This window comes from Epinephelus moara, chromosome 24 (genome assembly GCF_006386435.1).
Source record: "Epinephelus moara isolate mb chromosome 24, YSFRI_EMoa_1.0, whole genome shotgun sequence".
Classification (NCBI taxonomy): Eukaryota; Metazoa; Chordata; class Actinopteri; order Perciformes; family Serranidae; genus Epinephelus; species Epinephelus moara.
The window spans coordinates 6,378,467-6,393,956 of NC_065529.1; the positions used below are offsets into that span (position 1 = coordinate 6,378,467).

Consider the following 15,490-nt stretch of genomic DNA (forward strand, 5'->3'; position numbering starts at 1 on the left):
TGAATGTCAGTCCGTCCTTGCACGAAGCCTTGCATGACTTTGACTCAACCTCACGTCTTCCCTGAAACAACCACTTCCCTCTTAACTGCGTGATCTAATTTGCACCCAGTTTCCTGCATGCTAGTAGGGTAACTAATTCGCACTGTATTAACACCCTATTTTGTTTTCTAATTTCTTTCCCAAATTTCCTTTCCGACCCTTTCTTTATTATTTTTATTTTTTTTTCTTATGTTATTGCTTTCTGCTTACTCACCTCACCTTTAAGGAGCTTGATCCCAACCAGCCACAGAAGCAACTGGAGGATCAAAGGAGGGTAGGTATTGAGTTTGGTTTGCTGTGGTCTGGTGCAGGCTTCCATCATATTGATGGGTGACAATTGACTGACTGTTAAGATGCACTGCTTCCACAGCATGGCGCTCACTCACTCCCCTGTCAGTTATACGGACGTTAACTTTGGGTGTTCATCTCTTCTTTGATGGCTTGTGATATGTTTGGCCCAGAGGAACAGTATAGGTAACTGTGCTGCACAAACTTACATCAAACCAGTATGGGGAAACACTGAATGTTGCCTTTGAACTTCACTGACTGAGGTCAGAGGGCAAAGGTCAGATACAGAGATGCAATGTGCTGGGTTCTTCAAAGGTTGATATCTTATTAGGATTAGACTTCAAGTCTATGGCAAAGCTACTTTTATGGGTAATTTAGTTTTTATGCCTTGGTGCTGGAGGCATGATCTTACGCATGTGCATTCATCACTTTCTTGTGATCATAATATCTCAGGAACGCCTTGAGGGAATTCCTCAAATTTGGCACAAACGTCCATTTGAACTCAACAACACGTAGAATTTGGAAGTCGAAAGTCACTGTGAGCTCACAAAAATTCAAACACTGATTATGAAACATTTTACACAAATGTCTAATATGATAAAATGATGAAGTGATGACATTTGATATCCAAAAGGTCAAAGGTCGATTTCACTGTGACATCATAACATCCTGCAAAAACCCTTTTCTGTCCATGTTCAACACCGTATATCAGGAACAGAAGGGAAGCCATTTGTTCAGATACTGAATTGGTGACACTAATCTAAGGTGTCCACCTTGAAACTGTGCTGATTGTATAAATCTTCTGTGTTTTGGAATTTGTAGCTTCTTTGCAGCAACATCCATATTTGAGGCATTGTCCTCTGGGATGGCTACATAAGAGTCCAGACAGACATGATGTAAACTGTAACTGCAGGTCAGCTGTTTGGCAGAGGCATACGAAAGAAGGCAGTAATTGTAGTTTTAATTTGTTTTACTTTCTTTTGTTAATACACAATGTCTTTACATCTACAGTAATTTTAAAGTCTTTCTTTTATTTTATTGCCTTGAGCTTCTCCAAAGGGAATCTAAGAATTTCTTCCAAAGAGGCGTCTACGTGACCTTGTAACTTTTCACAGCCTTATAATGTGGGCTTTTCGATGTTGGACGTTAAACTATTAGTGGGATTAAGTGTATTCTTGCATTCATTTTCTAGTCTTGCACTGCTACATTAGAATATTAAACAGTGACTTTTGGGTTCCAGCTCCATTTCTGTGACATGGTAACTCATATCGGACTTCTTCTCCTAACGTCTGTTTTCACCGATAGGGCGAAGCTCTGCGGCAGATCTTGGTCAACCGATACTATGGGAATGTCAAACCTGGCCAGAGGAGAGATAGCCTCACAACCTTCAGCAACGGTCCACTGTCTCCTGGAGCACAGGGAAAATCACCTACAGGTGTGTGTAACAATACAGTATCTGTCTGTCTGTATGGTTATGCTCATAAAGATAAGATAAGATGATTCTGAAAATGATTTACTTTGAAAAACTGGGTCAGTGCTGCAGCAAGGTTAACACACAAAAGCACAAAAGAACTGAACCAGACACTAAAATAGTTTAGTTAAAAAATACATATAATAAATAAATAATTATAAATAAATATTATGAATAATAAATAATGTATTATAAATAAATGCTAATGAAAAATATGAAATCTTTGAACCTTAGTCATGCCATTTAAACTTGAATTAAACTGAAAACAAAAGAAATAGCAGCTGGCCTAAACTGTTGTACTATATGGTTTCACCAGCCAGGAAACAGTGACTACATCTGTATGCACAAAATACTCCAGTTTTTGTCCTGATTCTGGAAAGACAATATACCTACTAAGCTGTTTACATGCAGCTGTGCATACTCCAATTAACGTATCCTAATAAGTTTATCGTGTCAAAAATATGGAAAAGTAGAATGGCTGTTCCTTGTCCCAGGATTTTTTTCAAAATGTTCCACCAGTGTTCGACTTGTTGGACCGTGTAAACACAGCCTCCTTCTCAAATTCCTTCAGCTACCTTCTTGAAAAGGTCGGTGTCGCAATATTTGCTCATATTCAAAAACCTCTTGATATCGAAGTCCTTCATAGTAGGTGTGTTTCTTCTTCCGACCAGAACTATGGGCTTCTTTTTTTTGGGCAGCATCTCCACACCGGTCTTATAAACTGCAAGTTGGTTTGTGGACAACTGTCCATGAAAACACACAGAGCTGACTGTAAACTGACAAGAGGCCAAACTGCCAATCAAGACTCCTATTCCGAATGCACATGTCCAAAGAACGCTCATAAAACCTGATTAATATTAGCTAATTCCACATGTCTTAATGGGAAAATGCTACGTTGGGAATAAGGCCTAATTCAGAATTATCCAAATGAAATATGCTGTTTATATGACCTGCATCAAATTCGGAATATTGTCATATTAGTAATAACAGTGGAATATTAGTGCACATGTAAACATACCCAATCTTCCAGAATGGTGTTTTATTAAGCTTTTATTTTTCAGAATTGCTTTATGTCGTCCAAGAAAATCTTTTGATCCTAATGTGGAATCTGCTAAAAGACATAAGGCACCAGAACATATAAAGATCTGGAATGATGATCTTTATGATAATCCGTGCAGATGTGGAGTGTTTTTTTAGATTATAGCATATCATGCACAAGGCATTCTCTGTTTCACTGATTAGATGTTATTTTTTAGTCAAATCTATGTGGTAGATAATCTCTTGACAATCAAATGTTGATTTACACATGAATAAATCTGTTATATTCGTGCATTTGTTAGTGAAACTCCACATTGTGGTTTGAATGAGTTAGAAGTTCACAGGAAAGTGTTTACAGATTATGTGGAAGTTCCTCTCATGTCGAAAATGTCTGTCTATTAGTTACACAGGTTACAAAGTAGTCATAGTGACAGACGTCACTGACAGTTTCCGTAGGGTAGGAGTTAACACAACATAACCTTTATATGGGTCAGCATCACCCACCTGGACAATGCTATGTTATATACAGCGGTAAACATTTTAGGCCTATGTGCATTGGGTTCACAAGGACACATTTCGCCCTCAATCTTTGTTTAATCAAGACTGACATTCACAAATGTAATAGATTGTCTGTAACTGACATTTGTTCATTCCAGCGAGTCGTTCCGTGTCTCTCATCACAGCTATGACTCATCGTTCATCTCTAATGCTTTAGAGCGGAGAGGAAAAAAAGGAGATCTTATTCACAGCCATAGCCTTGTACTCCTTTAAGCCCTTGGACCTCGGCTGTGCTACTGAGCATACTGGCTCTCTCCTCAGCATAACGTGGGCTGTGTTGTTGCCAGGCGACCAGAGAGCCAAGCTCTGTCTAGAATGGGATGTGTTGTTGATTCAGTGGCTCGCCCAGCCAGAGATGGCTCTGATGGGTGCTGTTATCTCACCACCGCTTCCCTGGCTGGCGTGGTAGCCAGCAGCAGCAGCAGCAGCAGCAGCAGCAGCAGCAGCAGCAGCAGCAGCAGCAGCAGCAGCAGGAGTTAAAGTAGCTCCACGGATTACAGACACATCTGATGTTATTTGTGCGCTATGGCTGAGTGGATAAAAAAGACACCTGTGGTTCATTCTTTGCCGCGCACCTCCTTTGATTAAATGGTGTCTAATATAAATCTAATTAAAACAACACCTGCACTTGTTGTTTAAGGATTACTTCACACCCAAAATGGTCATGTATATATCACTTACCCAACCCCTTATATGTTGAATTCATGAAGACTGAAGTCTACACGGTGAACAAAGAGTCCAAATAATTCTTGATGAATCAGAATTAAAGGGGTTTGCATTTAATTAATGCAAAACTATATCAAAACATTTGTTTACACACTCTCAGAAAACTTGTGCAGTTTAATCCAAGTCTCAGTTATCCAGTCGTAGGCTCAGTACTTCCCAAACCCATGCATTTAAACCAAAATCTTACTATTTAAAACAATTCTGCATACGGGTAGTGCGCCTGGGCAAGCATGTGCATTGGAACTCTGCTCCTGCATTTTATTGAGTTGATGAGGCTCGCTACTCGTCCGTGCGTGAGACTGTTCATGCAAGAATGTTTAAAATAGTAATGTTTTAGTGAAAATGCACGTGTTTGAGAAGTACTGAGAGTATGAATGAATGAATGAAACCTGAATTATACTGCGCAAGTTGTGTGAGAGTTTGTAAACAGACATTTTGACATTTAGTTTTGCTGTTGTCAAATGTAGCTCCCTTTTAGTTCAATTCAGCAAGAATCTTTTCAGTATTTGGATTCTTTGTTCAACGCAGAGACATGTGAGGAAAAATGTTCTCTTCACAAGTTCAATGTAACGCTGGATGGGTAATTGATGTAAAAAAGATCATTTTTGGGGTGAAGTATTCCTTTAAAGCCACTATATGTAACATTTTCATGTAATAATATCTCAGATTCAGATTACTTTATTAAATACCCGTAGGTAGATTTGTTTTGCAGTTTTTGGAGAGCAGGCATCCATAGTTTTGTGAGTGAAATAATCCTGGTGAAAACTGTTGCAGTCTGAGTTGCTTGCAGTCCTTTAATTTCCCCTTTATACCCTCACTGGATCTTGATAATCATTCCACAGCTAACTTAGCGTTAATCAAGGAAATATGTTGATTTAAAGAGGAACTACGGCCATTTTCAAAATCCTTACATATTATCCCTTTAGTCTAAGATAGTCCAAAAATATTAGTTAACATGCACAGCTCTCTCCCGAATCCAAAAACTAGCGTGCTTAAACTCAAATTGGATATGTCATATGGTATACAGTCTTGAGCTGCTCCATAGACAATAATGGTGTAAGATGTTCAAGATGATATTAAGAGCACCCAGACGAATGTTCTGACCATATTACATGTTGTGTTTCAGAGCTGAGAACACTACAGTAGAATGAAGCTGATTTTTAATGTCAAACAGAAAAGAAAGAAAACAAACATTCTGTGGATCCACAAACATTTATTTATTGTTATTAGCAGGCTATGGCTAACAATAACACTACCTTAATTTGTTCATATTGTGGCAACACGTTAGATATGACTATAGAGACTATGACTATAGATTGTGACCCATGTTCTGATATGATGTAACCTGTCTGAAGTCTGAATACATCAGTGTTGTAATGTAGATGATAATCATTCACACTTCTGTGTCAGTAGTTGTCAGCTCCGGAGTTGGAGGTCGAGGGGAGCTGAGTTTGGCAGAGGTCCAGTGCCACCTGGACAAAGAAGGGGCTTCCGATCTGGTAATTGATCTCATCATGAACGCTACCAGCGACCGAATCTTCCAGGAGAGCATACTGTTGGCCATCGCTTTGCTGGAGGGTGGAAACACAGTCATCCAGGTAAAGTGCGGGTCACTGGGTTTAAGAGAACTAAGCACAAACAGCTCAGACAAGGGTGGATGTGAAGTGTTAATGAGGACCAACACTCACATGTCCAACCCGCAATTAAATGGGGCTACTAAAAGCATTCTCTACAACGAGGCATGAGCAGAATCTTAACACAAGGATGTTATCTCCGGGCTTCAAAGCCGTGGTGTGAAGAATTTAAATTATTCCCCTGGAGGTCCATTGCTGTCAGGAGAGACAAACGAAGTGACCAAGGATGACTTCAAACGGGAAAAGAAAAGAGATTAAGTTGTCAGTGTAGCAACCTGGGCACATTTTAAAAGCAAGACTTCAGAGTCGTGTCCAGAAAGACTCCTGACATGTTTGAACTTATTGACATTTTGAATTGTGAAAAAAAAAAAAAGAAGGGAAAGTGAGTTTGGGCAATGTAGAGGAGAAAGTGAAATCAGAAAGGAAGAGGAACAGTAGTCTGCTGGGAGAGGTCAAAGCTGTACAGCCAAACACGTCATAGCCTCCCCACAGCCAGCCGGCGGTTGCTAAGGCAACGCTAACTCTTTGCGAAGCTCACAGCAAGCAGGTTGAGAGGAGAGAGAGCTGCTGTGTTTGCAACTGCTTTATTTCAGCTTTGCAGGGTGATGTGTGTGTGTGTGTGTGTGTGTGTGTGTGTGTGTGTGTGTGTGTGTGTGTGTGTGTGTGTACAAGCAGGCTTGTATGTCCTCATGCGTGGAGTAGAATACGTGCATGCATGTATTTCTGACCAAGTGTGTGAGGGTGTGTGCTGCTTGTAAGCCGTCTATCAGTGTATTCTGGTTTTGTGGTTTGCGTGTGTGTGTGGTCCTTTGTGTTCTCTTGCATAAACAGGCCTGTTGCATAATAGGCTCCTATTTGCATGGTGTTGCTACGAGTGGGTGGGAATCTTTGGGAATCCTATTGATCAATCCGATTCTGATTCTCACTGTCAGGATTGAATAAATAGAAAGGGGTGCACTATTTTTAAACTCTTCCTTCACTGAACAGTGATATGAAACATAACTTGCAGGTAAGCTAACTTAGTGATAAAGGTCCCTTTCTAATGACAAGGGAAAGTGTGGTCATGTAGGTTTTAACTGCACAAATTAACTTAATTAATTTGGATGCATTTTACTGTTTGCAAAGAATATTAAACAGCTTTACTGGTTAAACATCTCTGTACACACAATGTACACAAAGGCACTGACATGACTCCTGTTACATAAGCTGCTGCCTGCCTCTCTGCCTAGCTGATAGACGGCCAGAGCCCTGGGCCTCCTAACATTCCAACCGGACCCTAACTGGGTCATGCTCTGCTGGTGGATAGATGGCAATAAAAGGTACAACCCCTTAGAGGCCTCCTGAGAGAGCCAATAGATTTCAGTAGCTCTGTGGTGCTACCTGAGGAAAAGCCGCTCCTTACAGCAACTCAACGATTAAAGGAATGATCGCTGTTTTTCCCAACGCCAATGTAAAGTCAATTTTAACTAACTTACTATCAGAACTTTGATGTTGTAAAAATAATCTCCAGAATTTATGCCTGATTGTGCATTTATAGATGTTTGTGGTGGAGCAGCATGTCTGCCTGCTGAGCCCTGTTAAAGCTGTGGTTAGTAACTTTTCTAGAAATAACTTACTGTCATATTTAATGAAACAGTACTATATCCTCACAGCAGTACATGAGACAGATGATCTGTGAAAATAGTCATATTCCTCTGCATGTGAACGAAAACAACCAATCAGAGCTGAGGAATTTCTAACGCAGCTGTTAATCATGTCAACTACCGCTTGGGAACTGCGGTCAAACTGTCAAAGTAGGCAGCGCTGATCGAATGTGATTGACAGCTGCATTAGAGACTCCTCGGCTCTGATTGGTTCTTTTCCGTGCATTATAGCAAATGAGAAGCAATAGCAGGAGGAGGAGGGACATGTTTTTTTTATGTGGATGTGGATGAAGTGACACTTTTAGCAAATATGACAAAAGTTATTTTCATTAAAGTTACCAACTGTAATTCTTAATTCTTCCATTACAAACCAGTTTTCCGTCTCTTTTCTATGGATCTGACACCCCACATCTCCGTTCTTTATATGCCTGCTCACCAGCATTTTGCTCTGCGCTCTTTAAGTGTAGTTTGTGTTCTGGCTATGATTTGGATTATAATGTGAAAGATAAGATAATAATGGTAAATGGAATATGATGCTGGAATCATGTCACGCCGACCACACATGGACCTTTAAAAGGGAGCTGTAGTTCAAGCAGTTTTTACCTCACGGGGTCCCCCTACCGACGAAAAACGGTATTGTCTGTTACAACAGTCACAGAAATCTTTCTGCGTGTGCATTTGTTTACAAGCCAACAATACCAGTGAAATTCCTGAAGCTGGCCATGTAATGCGCGATCATCATGTTGATTGATTTATTTATTCATTTTCGAAACTCAGAAATAAGTTGCTCTCTGCATGTCAGGGCTGACCTCCTCCTCACAGTGCGTGTGCGCACACACACACACACACACACACACAAACAAACTCAACAGAGTGAAGTCAGACAACAGCAGAGAGGCCGCAGTGCAGATGAAGGGAATATAACTTCAAGATTACTCTAGTTCAGGGGTCTGCAACCTTTGCCATTAAAAGAGCCATTTTTGACCAAGAATAATTTGAAAAAAACTGTGTGGAGCCGCAAAACATGTTTTAGCCTTATAATCAAGCTAAATAGCCTATTAAGTCTAAATTAGCGTATACTTATGGTCTAAATAAGCATTTGTTAATATGTTTTACCACAAGGTGGATACTGTGCAGGGCACTATTTATGATTATTTGGTACTTCAATTTTGCAGAGCTGGCAGTGAGAGCAAACAAATCTGTCCACGCACTACTACATTCTCTATTTTATTCAATTTACGTTTTTGGATTTGGCATCCATAGCTAACCAGCCACTGCTATCGAGGTTCAGCAACATTTGGATTCATAGAATGAATTTCCATAGAATTCTTTTCTCAAAGGCTCAAGGAGCCACTGGACAGGGGCTAAAGAGTCACATGTGGCTCCGGAGCCACAGGTTGCCTACCCCTGCTCTAGTTGACAACAACTACACTTGTTACTGTGAGTAAGTGTGATAAAACCTCTGCCAGCCAAGCCAATACTTTATCAATACATATGATCAGCATGTAGAAAGCCATATTTCAATCTGCTCTGTCCGCAGTCTCTCATTCACCGCTAATATGATTTACGATCGCAGTCAACACAAGCACATCGCGCTTGCAGTGCTAACAGCAAAGTGTTGAAGACAAACTAAAATGAAAGCTGTCTGTATGTAGGCTAACACTTTGTCTTAAAATGTACCTGAGGCAGCCAACCTGCAGACAGTGAGTGTCCTCAGTAGAGGGTAACAGCAGTAACAGCGCCAGGTCACCATCAGTCGGGCATCCCTCCTCCTCTTTCAGCTCTCGCCAGCATGTGAAAGCTGGGCCAGTATTAATCCTTGTTCGAGCTCTTGTTTTATCGCTCTCCCGTTTTCTTTTCTTTGTCACCTCGGACAACACCTTCACCTTCTTCCTTTTCTTTGTCACTTCAGCCATGACAACCACCTCTAACATTGTTCACCTCAGTTCGGCTATGCAACTCTAAAGAGAGGAGGGGGATATGACGTATGCCGTAAAGCAGCCAAATTTTGTAGTCCTTTTTGTTATGCCGTAAAGCAGCCAAATTTTGTAGTCCTTTTTGTGTTTGGGTTCCTACCCGAACCCCGCAACTGCTTAAGTGCCAGTGCAAGTGAAACAGACGCTCTCAAGCAATGACAGAAGTGCCATTCAACCTATTGTGAGTTGATGTACCATCACAAAGATCTTGGTTATATATTTTGAGGGCTCAGAAACTCCATTGTGTTGCTTTAAAATGGACAATAACAAATTTAAATGGAGAGGTTTCGGTTAGATGTTGTATTTTTCTTTGACACGGGTCATCCATGCTGACATTTTTTCTGGGTTACTGTAATGTAACTCCCTTATCCCCTCCTATTCCAGCTTGTCCTTGGTGATCAGATATTAGATAGTAACCAAAATTGGATGATATGAAAATAGAAACCATCGCCCTAACTGACCTGCAACCCCCTCCTCAGGACAGCTCATCTGACGTATGGACTAAGCTGTTATTTCATGTGTGCTGACCTTTTTTAGGTCAGGGCGTGATGACGAAACAGTGTCCACTCTGAAAGTAGCCTGCAGCGTTCATTTTCAACAGGGTGTGGAACTTGTTTGTTTGCTTTGTGCACCTGAGGCCATTGTAAGTGTTTGTGGAGATCTTTGTTTTGTTGGAGTGAATGTAATCATGTAACAGTTATTGTACTGTGTAAGGAAATAACACCGAGTTTTTGCATAAGTTACAGAGAATTTCTACCTTTGCCTGCGACTGTGGTGTTGACTTCATCTGTGCTGGTAGAAAATAACCCCAAAGTGAACTTGATAAGAAGAGCAGTTTAGTGGCTTAATCAGGGAGGAAGGAAAAATAAAAATCAAGAAGCTTCTTGTTTCAGAATTTAGGTTAGGTGTTTTTCTCCTTCTTTGGCATGGTCCAGGGACAAGTGAGCTTTGTTAAGGATCATGTATGGTCTAGAGAGAATTTACAACATATCAGCAGATGCACCACGTTTCCCTGTGTTACATAACGATGGGTTGCCTGCCCCTTTTTAGGACAGAAGGCTTCTTGTTGTCTAAATGAAAAGCAGGACAAAAACATGCCCACAGATTTTCTCCAAGCAGTCTGTTTATTTGTTTTTGAGTTAATCCAGGGTCGTAGCCTAGCCAACAACATTTCTGGGGAAAAAAAAGTGAGCATAAGAGAGAAAGATGGTGTTAGTTAGTTTCAGAAAGAATTCATCCAGGGCCTACAGCTCGGTGCTAGCTGGACTTGATATGGCACCCCTCAGGGACAGGGTAAGTGTGTTAGTGACTACAAAAAGAAATGGGTCAGGACACAGTTCTACCAGGCCTTCTTTTGGCTTTCCCCCTGCATGATGTGTAAGAGTAACACACTGAACAGGCCACTTCTTCCCTCCCCTGAGTTGTTTATCTGCTCCAAAATAATTAGACACTTGGCCATGACGCCACACAGTGGAATATTAGATTGCAGGTTCCAGTCCTTTCTTAATTATCCTAATATTAAATTCTATTAATTGAATTTGTTGGGTTGTCTGGTGATACCCTTTACAGCCACAAACATGTCATTCAAATACTTTCATTGGGCTGTATTTGCAGACTACAGATTAGATTTCACTCACACAGTTACTGGTTGTACCAAAACAACAACAAATTGCACTTGTTTGTCCATGTAGAAAAATATAAAATGTAAAATGCTTTTCTCAGAGTATTTAACCCAGCCATACTTGGTTTAAACTTTTCTTGTAAGTCCTTATTTTGGCATCTGCCAAGTGGCAACTTCCAGGGCTGGAAAATGAAGCCAATGAGGAAGTGCAAAAAACTGAAGTTCCTTAAATGGCCACATGAGATTGGCTCTAGAAGTGAGACAATCCCCACAGAACCCCATGTCAAGGTAAACTTTATTATGCCTGAGGGGGCAATTTACAATGTTACAATGCCCAAATCTACAACAGAAAAAAACAGAAAACTGTATTGGGGGTGAATTATTTTTTTTTTTAGAACTCACCCAATTTAATGTTCTTAAGCCTTCAGTTTACTCATAATTAAGGGCCTGGCTGCTTCGACTGACAGGTGGGTGCCGTCCCACGTCACTACCACAGCGACAGTGTTGGTTAGGCAAGGTAACCATGGCATTACCTCAGAGTGTTGGAGTAGCTGTAGCTGTTGCTTTTGCAGTGTGTTTTTAGTTGATAAAAGTTAATTGCAACATTTTGGTCACCTCAAAAAGTCTTGTTCAGTATTTGGTTGTACTAAAAGACCCACTCAGTAGTCGGATTTTTGATTTTTCCAGTAAGTACATTTTGTTTTAATGGTTTTAGCCCTTTTTTGCTAGCAGAATTAGCGTTGGCATTATCACAGTTAATCATAGCTGTAAATGCGCTGTGCTAACCAAGCTAACAGCTAGTGTTAGGATTAGCTCAACCCTCTCATCCAAATATGGTCACTTCTGGCTCCACAAATCCAAGATGACAACGGCCAAAATGCCAAACTTGAGGCAACAAAACAGGATTCCACAAACCAATGGTTGATGTCACAGTGGCTATGTCCATTATTTTAAACCGTCTTGGCATCTGCTAACATACTGAAAATGATTATTTTATTATTCTGTTTTAACCATACTCATAACTCAAATCCAGGCCTGTTTAAGAAGGTACAGCTATCACCAGCCCCTCATACACACAATGTGTTCATTACTTGTTTCGCAGTTACCAGTAGCAGTTGTTGCTTAGCTAATCTGAGAATTATATGTCACTTAAAATACATAAAGTAACAGTAGAAACCTAAATAAAGTTAGTAATTGGTGACTGTTTCAACAGACAATAATGTACTGACTTGTGGGCAAATTTTGGCTTTGAAGAAATCCGTTAATATGAAACACTACTTGACAATGGTCCAGACATATGTCAAATTATTGTCCTACATGACTTTCCATTAATAACGTTAACCTGCGTAGATTGTCATGGACAAGCTAACATGTTGTGCGACACGTACTCTCGCACTCTCCAGGTTGTTGTTCTGCCATAAGCAGCAAATACTGACACTGATAGCGAAACTCTGCCAGACATGAAGCACACATACTGTATCATAGCATAAAACTAGACTCTTGCATACTCATCTGTGTATCCCATTAGAGCATGCACACATACACACGCACACACTCCTGGATAAACTTAGAGGCTTCGAAGCTTATTCCAAAAACAGCCGTTTGAGAGAGCGTGTGTGTTTGTGCGTGTTATGTAAGAGAAGATGTGTAGACGCTCTGCTCCTCCCAGCCCACCATCCATCTACTCAGCGCTGTCTTCGTGACCTCAGATCCTTAACTGTCACAGGACCAAACAGGTGCCACCGCTCTTACTCAATAGGCTTGTTGTGGCACGCCGACACCCTCAGCCCCTTCCAGGCGTGAATAACCCCCCCCCCACCCCCACTTCTGCACGGTTCATGTTCACTTTCCAGCTACCTCTTGGAAAGCTTTAAAAAGCCTCTGCAGAATGAGTTTCCAGGCAGCAGTGTCATCAACATACCAGCTCTCTTCTAACTACAGAGTGGGCAGGGGATTCTCCTTATAAAATTTGGTTTATAGAAGTTGAATTACTTCAATCCTGCCCGCTGCAGCTTTTCAGTCAGATCAGTGCGTTTACATTTTTGTTGTTTAAGTCACTGGGTACATTTTACACTTTGCTTGGCTTGTTGCCTGCACAGAATCTTGACAATACACTCCTGCATTTCACTTTCATTTCAACCTCCTGTCTAGCGGTGTTGTCGTAGCTTCAAAGAGCAGATCTCCGTGGTTACCAGCTGGGCGGTGGCAGAGTACGCCACCCGAGCCTTCCAATAAGCACAGAGATGGCTTTGTCACTCACCAAGGTGTCAGGCTGGAAAGGCGGGAGACGGATAAAAAGGAAGAGTGAGCTGGTGGTGTAAACAGGCCTTACATAACTGGCCCGTGTTGATGCCAGGAGCTGGGGTGGCAGCTGACAGGGAGTGGAGAGAAAAGTAGGAGCGCAGAATAATCAGAAAGGAGGCCCCCGCTGTGCCGCCATGTTGAACGTGTAGAATAGGAGAGTGAATTATGAATCGACCTAAACCTGCTGTGCTGAACATGACTGACAGCGGCAGGATCAGCAGAGCTCCCAGGAGGCTTAATGGCTCTGTAGTGGGACACGTAGAGGGCTAAGCTGCCTCAGGGGGAAAGGCTGAGGCTGATTGGCTGACTGACTATTTTCTTTAAGAAATGACTCAGCAGTCAGTGGGGAGAAGTGGGGGATAAGTTAAAGTTACACATCGTTCAAAATGATTATTGAAGTTGTTCTCTGAACCGGCTTTCTTATGTAAGATGTAAGAAAGTTTTTTAATCCTGTTCCATCACATTCAGCACAGATACTAAACCTTTTGTTGGTGCCTTACTTCGAGACATTTAAAACCTGTTTCTCTACTTGTATAAAACCCTCTTTACATTAAAGTAGTCAAAGGGTAAAGGTTGCATGTTTTCTAACACAAGCAGCCATGCAGTAATTCAACATGAAATACAGTCTGTTTGATTGTGATTTAACCTGTGTGAAACTATGCTGCAGACACATTTTGATTGGTACTTAAAAGTTTGATCCCCAGCCCTAGTTTAACTGACTCTGCAGGCAGAGCACGGGGCAACAGTTGTTGCATTCTGTTCCTTTCGCCCAGAGCATACATGACAGACAAGTCAATATTAAACAAAAGACAAAATTATTCCCTTCACATCAGCATTGAAATTGAGTTTTTCTGGCCACAGTCATGAGGTCTATTTAATATGGTAATCTTGTAAAGCTGCTATCCTGGAGCTGTTGTTTCTGTCTGCTTGCGTAAGTCTTCTGCTGACTCTTAATCAGATCACTATCAGCGAATGAACTCAACTTGTCAACAACATGATGTTAACAGCTTGAAAAACAAGCAAGGAGACACTGTTGCATAAAAGAGAAAAGGGCAACAAGTTGGATTTGCTTAATGCATTAAGTGTTGTGCGTCCCTGAGGACTAGAGTCAGGTGGTTCTGCAGAGATTCTCACTAAATAGATTTTTATATTTTTGAAGATTCTCTATGCAGGTAAAGTGCAGTGCACTGCTTATCGTTTCATGGTTTGTCTTTCCCCTTTTTCAGAAACCTGTCTGAGTTGAGCTAAACCTGGAAAGAGTCTTACGTAACATGCTTTCAAAACTGCCCCAGAATCTATGTATGTGATAACTCCTGCTTGCATCGACCCCCCACCCCACCCCTCCTCCCTCACACACCACACACACACACACTTCGTGCCGTTCTGGCAATGAAAAGTAGGGCAGGGTTTTCCTCTCTCCCTTCCCCTCTCCCTCACCCCGCTGCTAGCCCTCTGTGGGCTGATGTAACAGTGTTAGAGCTGAGGCGCCGTGTGCCCTCACTGTAACCACTCAGCTGATTACAGGTCTTATGTAAGGAGGGATTGTGGAGAGGAAAATGGGACAGAACATATGAGCCCTTTGCAGGAAAAACAACAGCTCCACGCATGCATGGCTTTCAGACGAGATTGCCCTTTGTGCGGTTCAGCAGAGGCTCACCTTAACTTCACAAACCTCTTACTCATGCTGAATCAAACTTTTTACTGCTGCATAGTTCAAAAGATCATAAAAGCAGAAATTTGTGGCCGCTTTGCAATCACACAAATGCTTTTATTGCAATGCAAGTGAGTCACATTCTATGAATGTGTTTTCACAGCTGTGTACCTGCGTGCATTTTGTCGGCATGCCTTTGTCTGTGTGTCCACAGCAGGGTGTGTCTTTGTGTGTGTGTGTGCGTGTATTTGTGTGTACTTTTCCTGTTGTGTGTCTGTAACTGTCAGTGTTACCGCCTAACATAGTCCTCAGGGTGCCAGAACCGTGTTGTGTTGTGGAGGCAGAGAGCAGATGGTGTGAAATCAGGTGAGCACGGTGAAGCCTTGCAGCATGTCTTGCACTGTGAGAGGAGGCTTATGTAACTGCTTCAAACAGAACCTCTGGCTGTCAGCATTGCCTAGAAACCACAAGAAAGACAATGACGAGAAGTGGCAGCAAGAAGTTAATAAATAAAAATTGTCCTCCCACCTTCAAGACTTTG

General features: G+C 41.5%; 1 protein-coding gene across 1 annotated transcript in view; it reads left to right on the plus strand.

Moving 5' to 3' along the window:
• itpr1b (inositol 1,4,5-trisphosphate receptor, type 1b) overlaps nucleotides 1-15,490 on the plus strand; it is a 130,734-nt gene that overhangs the window by 70,562 nt on the left and 44,682 nt on the right. The window contains exons 41-43 of the mRNA XM_050039318.1: nucleotides 266-313; nucleotides 1,633-1,762; nucleotides 5,534-5,718. Of these exons, the coding sequence (XP_049895275.1) occupies nucleotides 266-313; nucleotides 1,633-1,762; nucleotides 5,534-5,718 (363 nt within the window). The remainder of the gene's footprint in view (nucleotides 1-265; nucleotides 314-1,632; nucleotides 1,763-5,533; nucleotides 5,719-15,490) is intronic.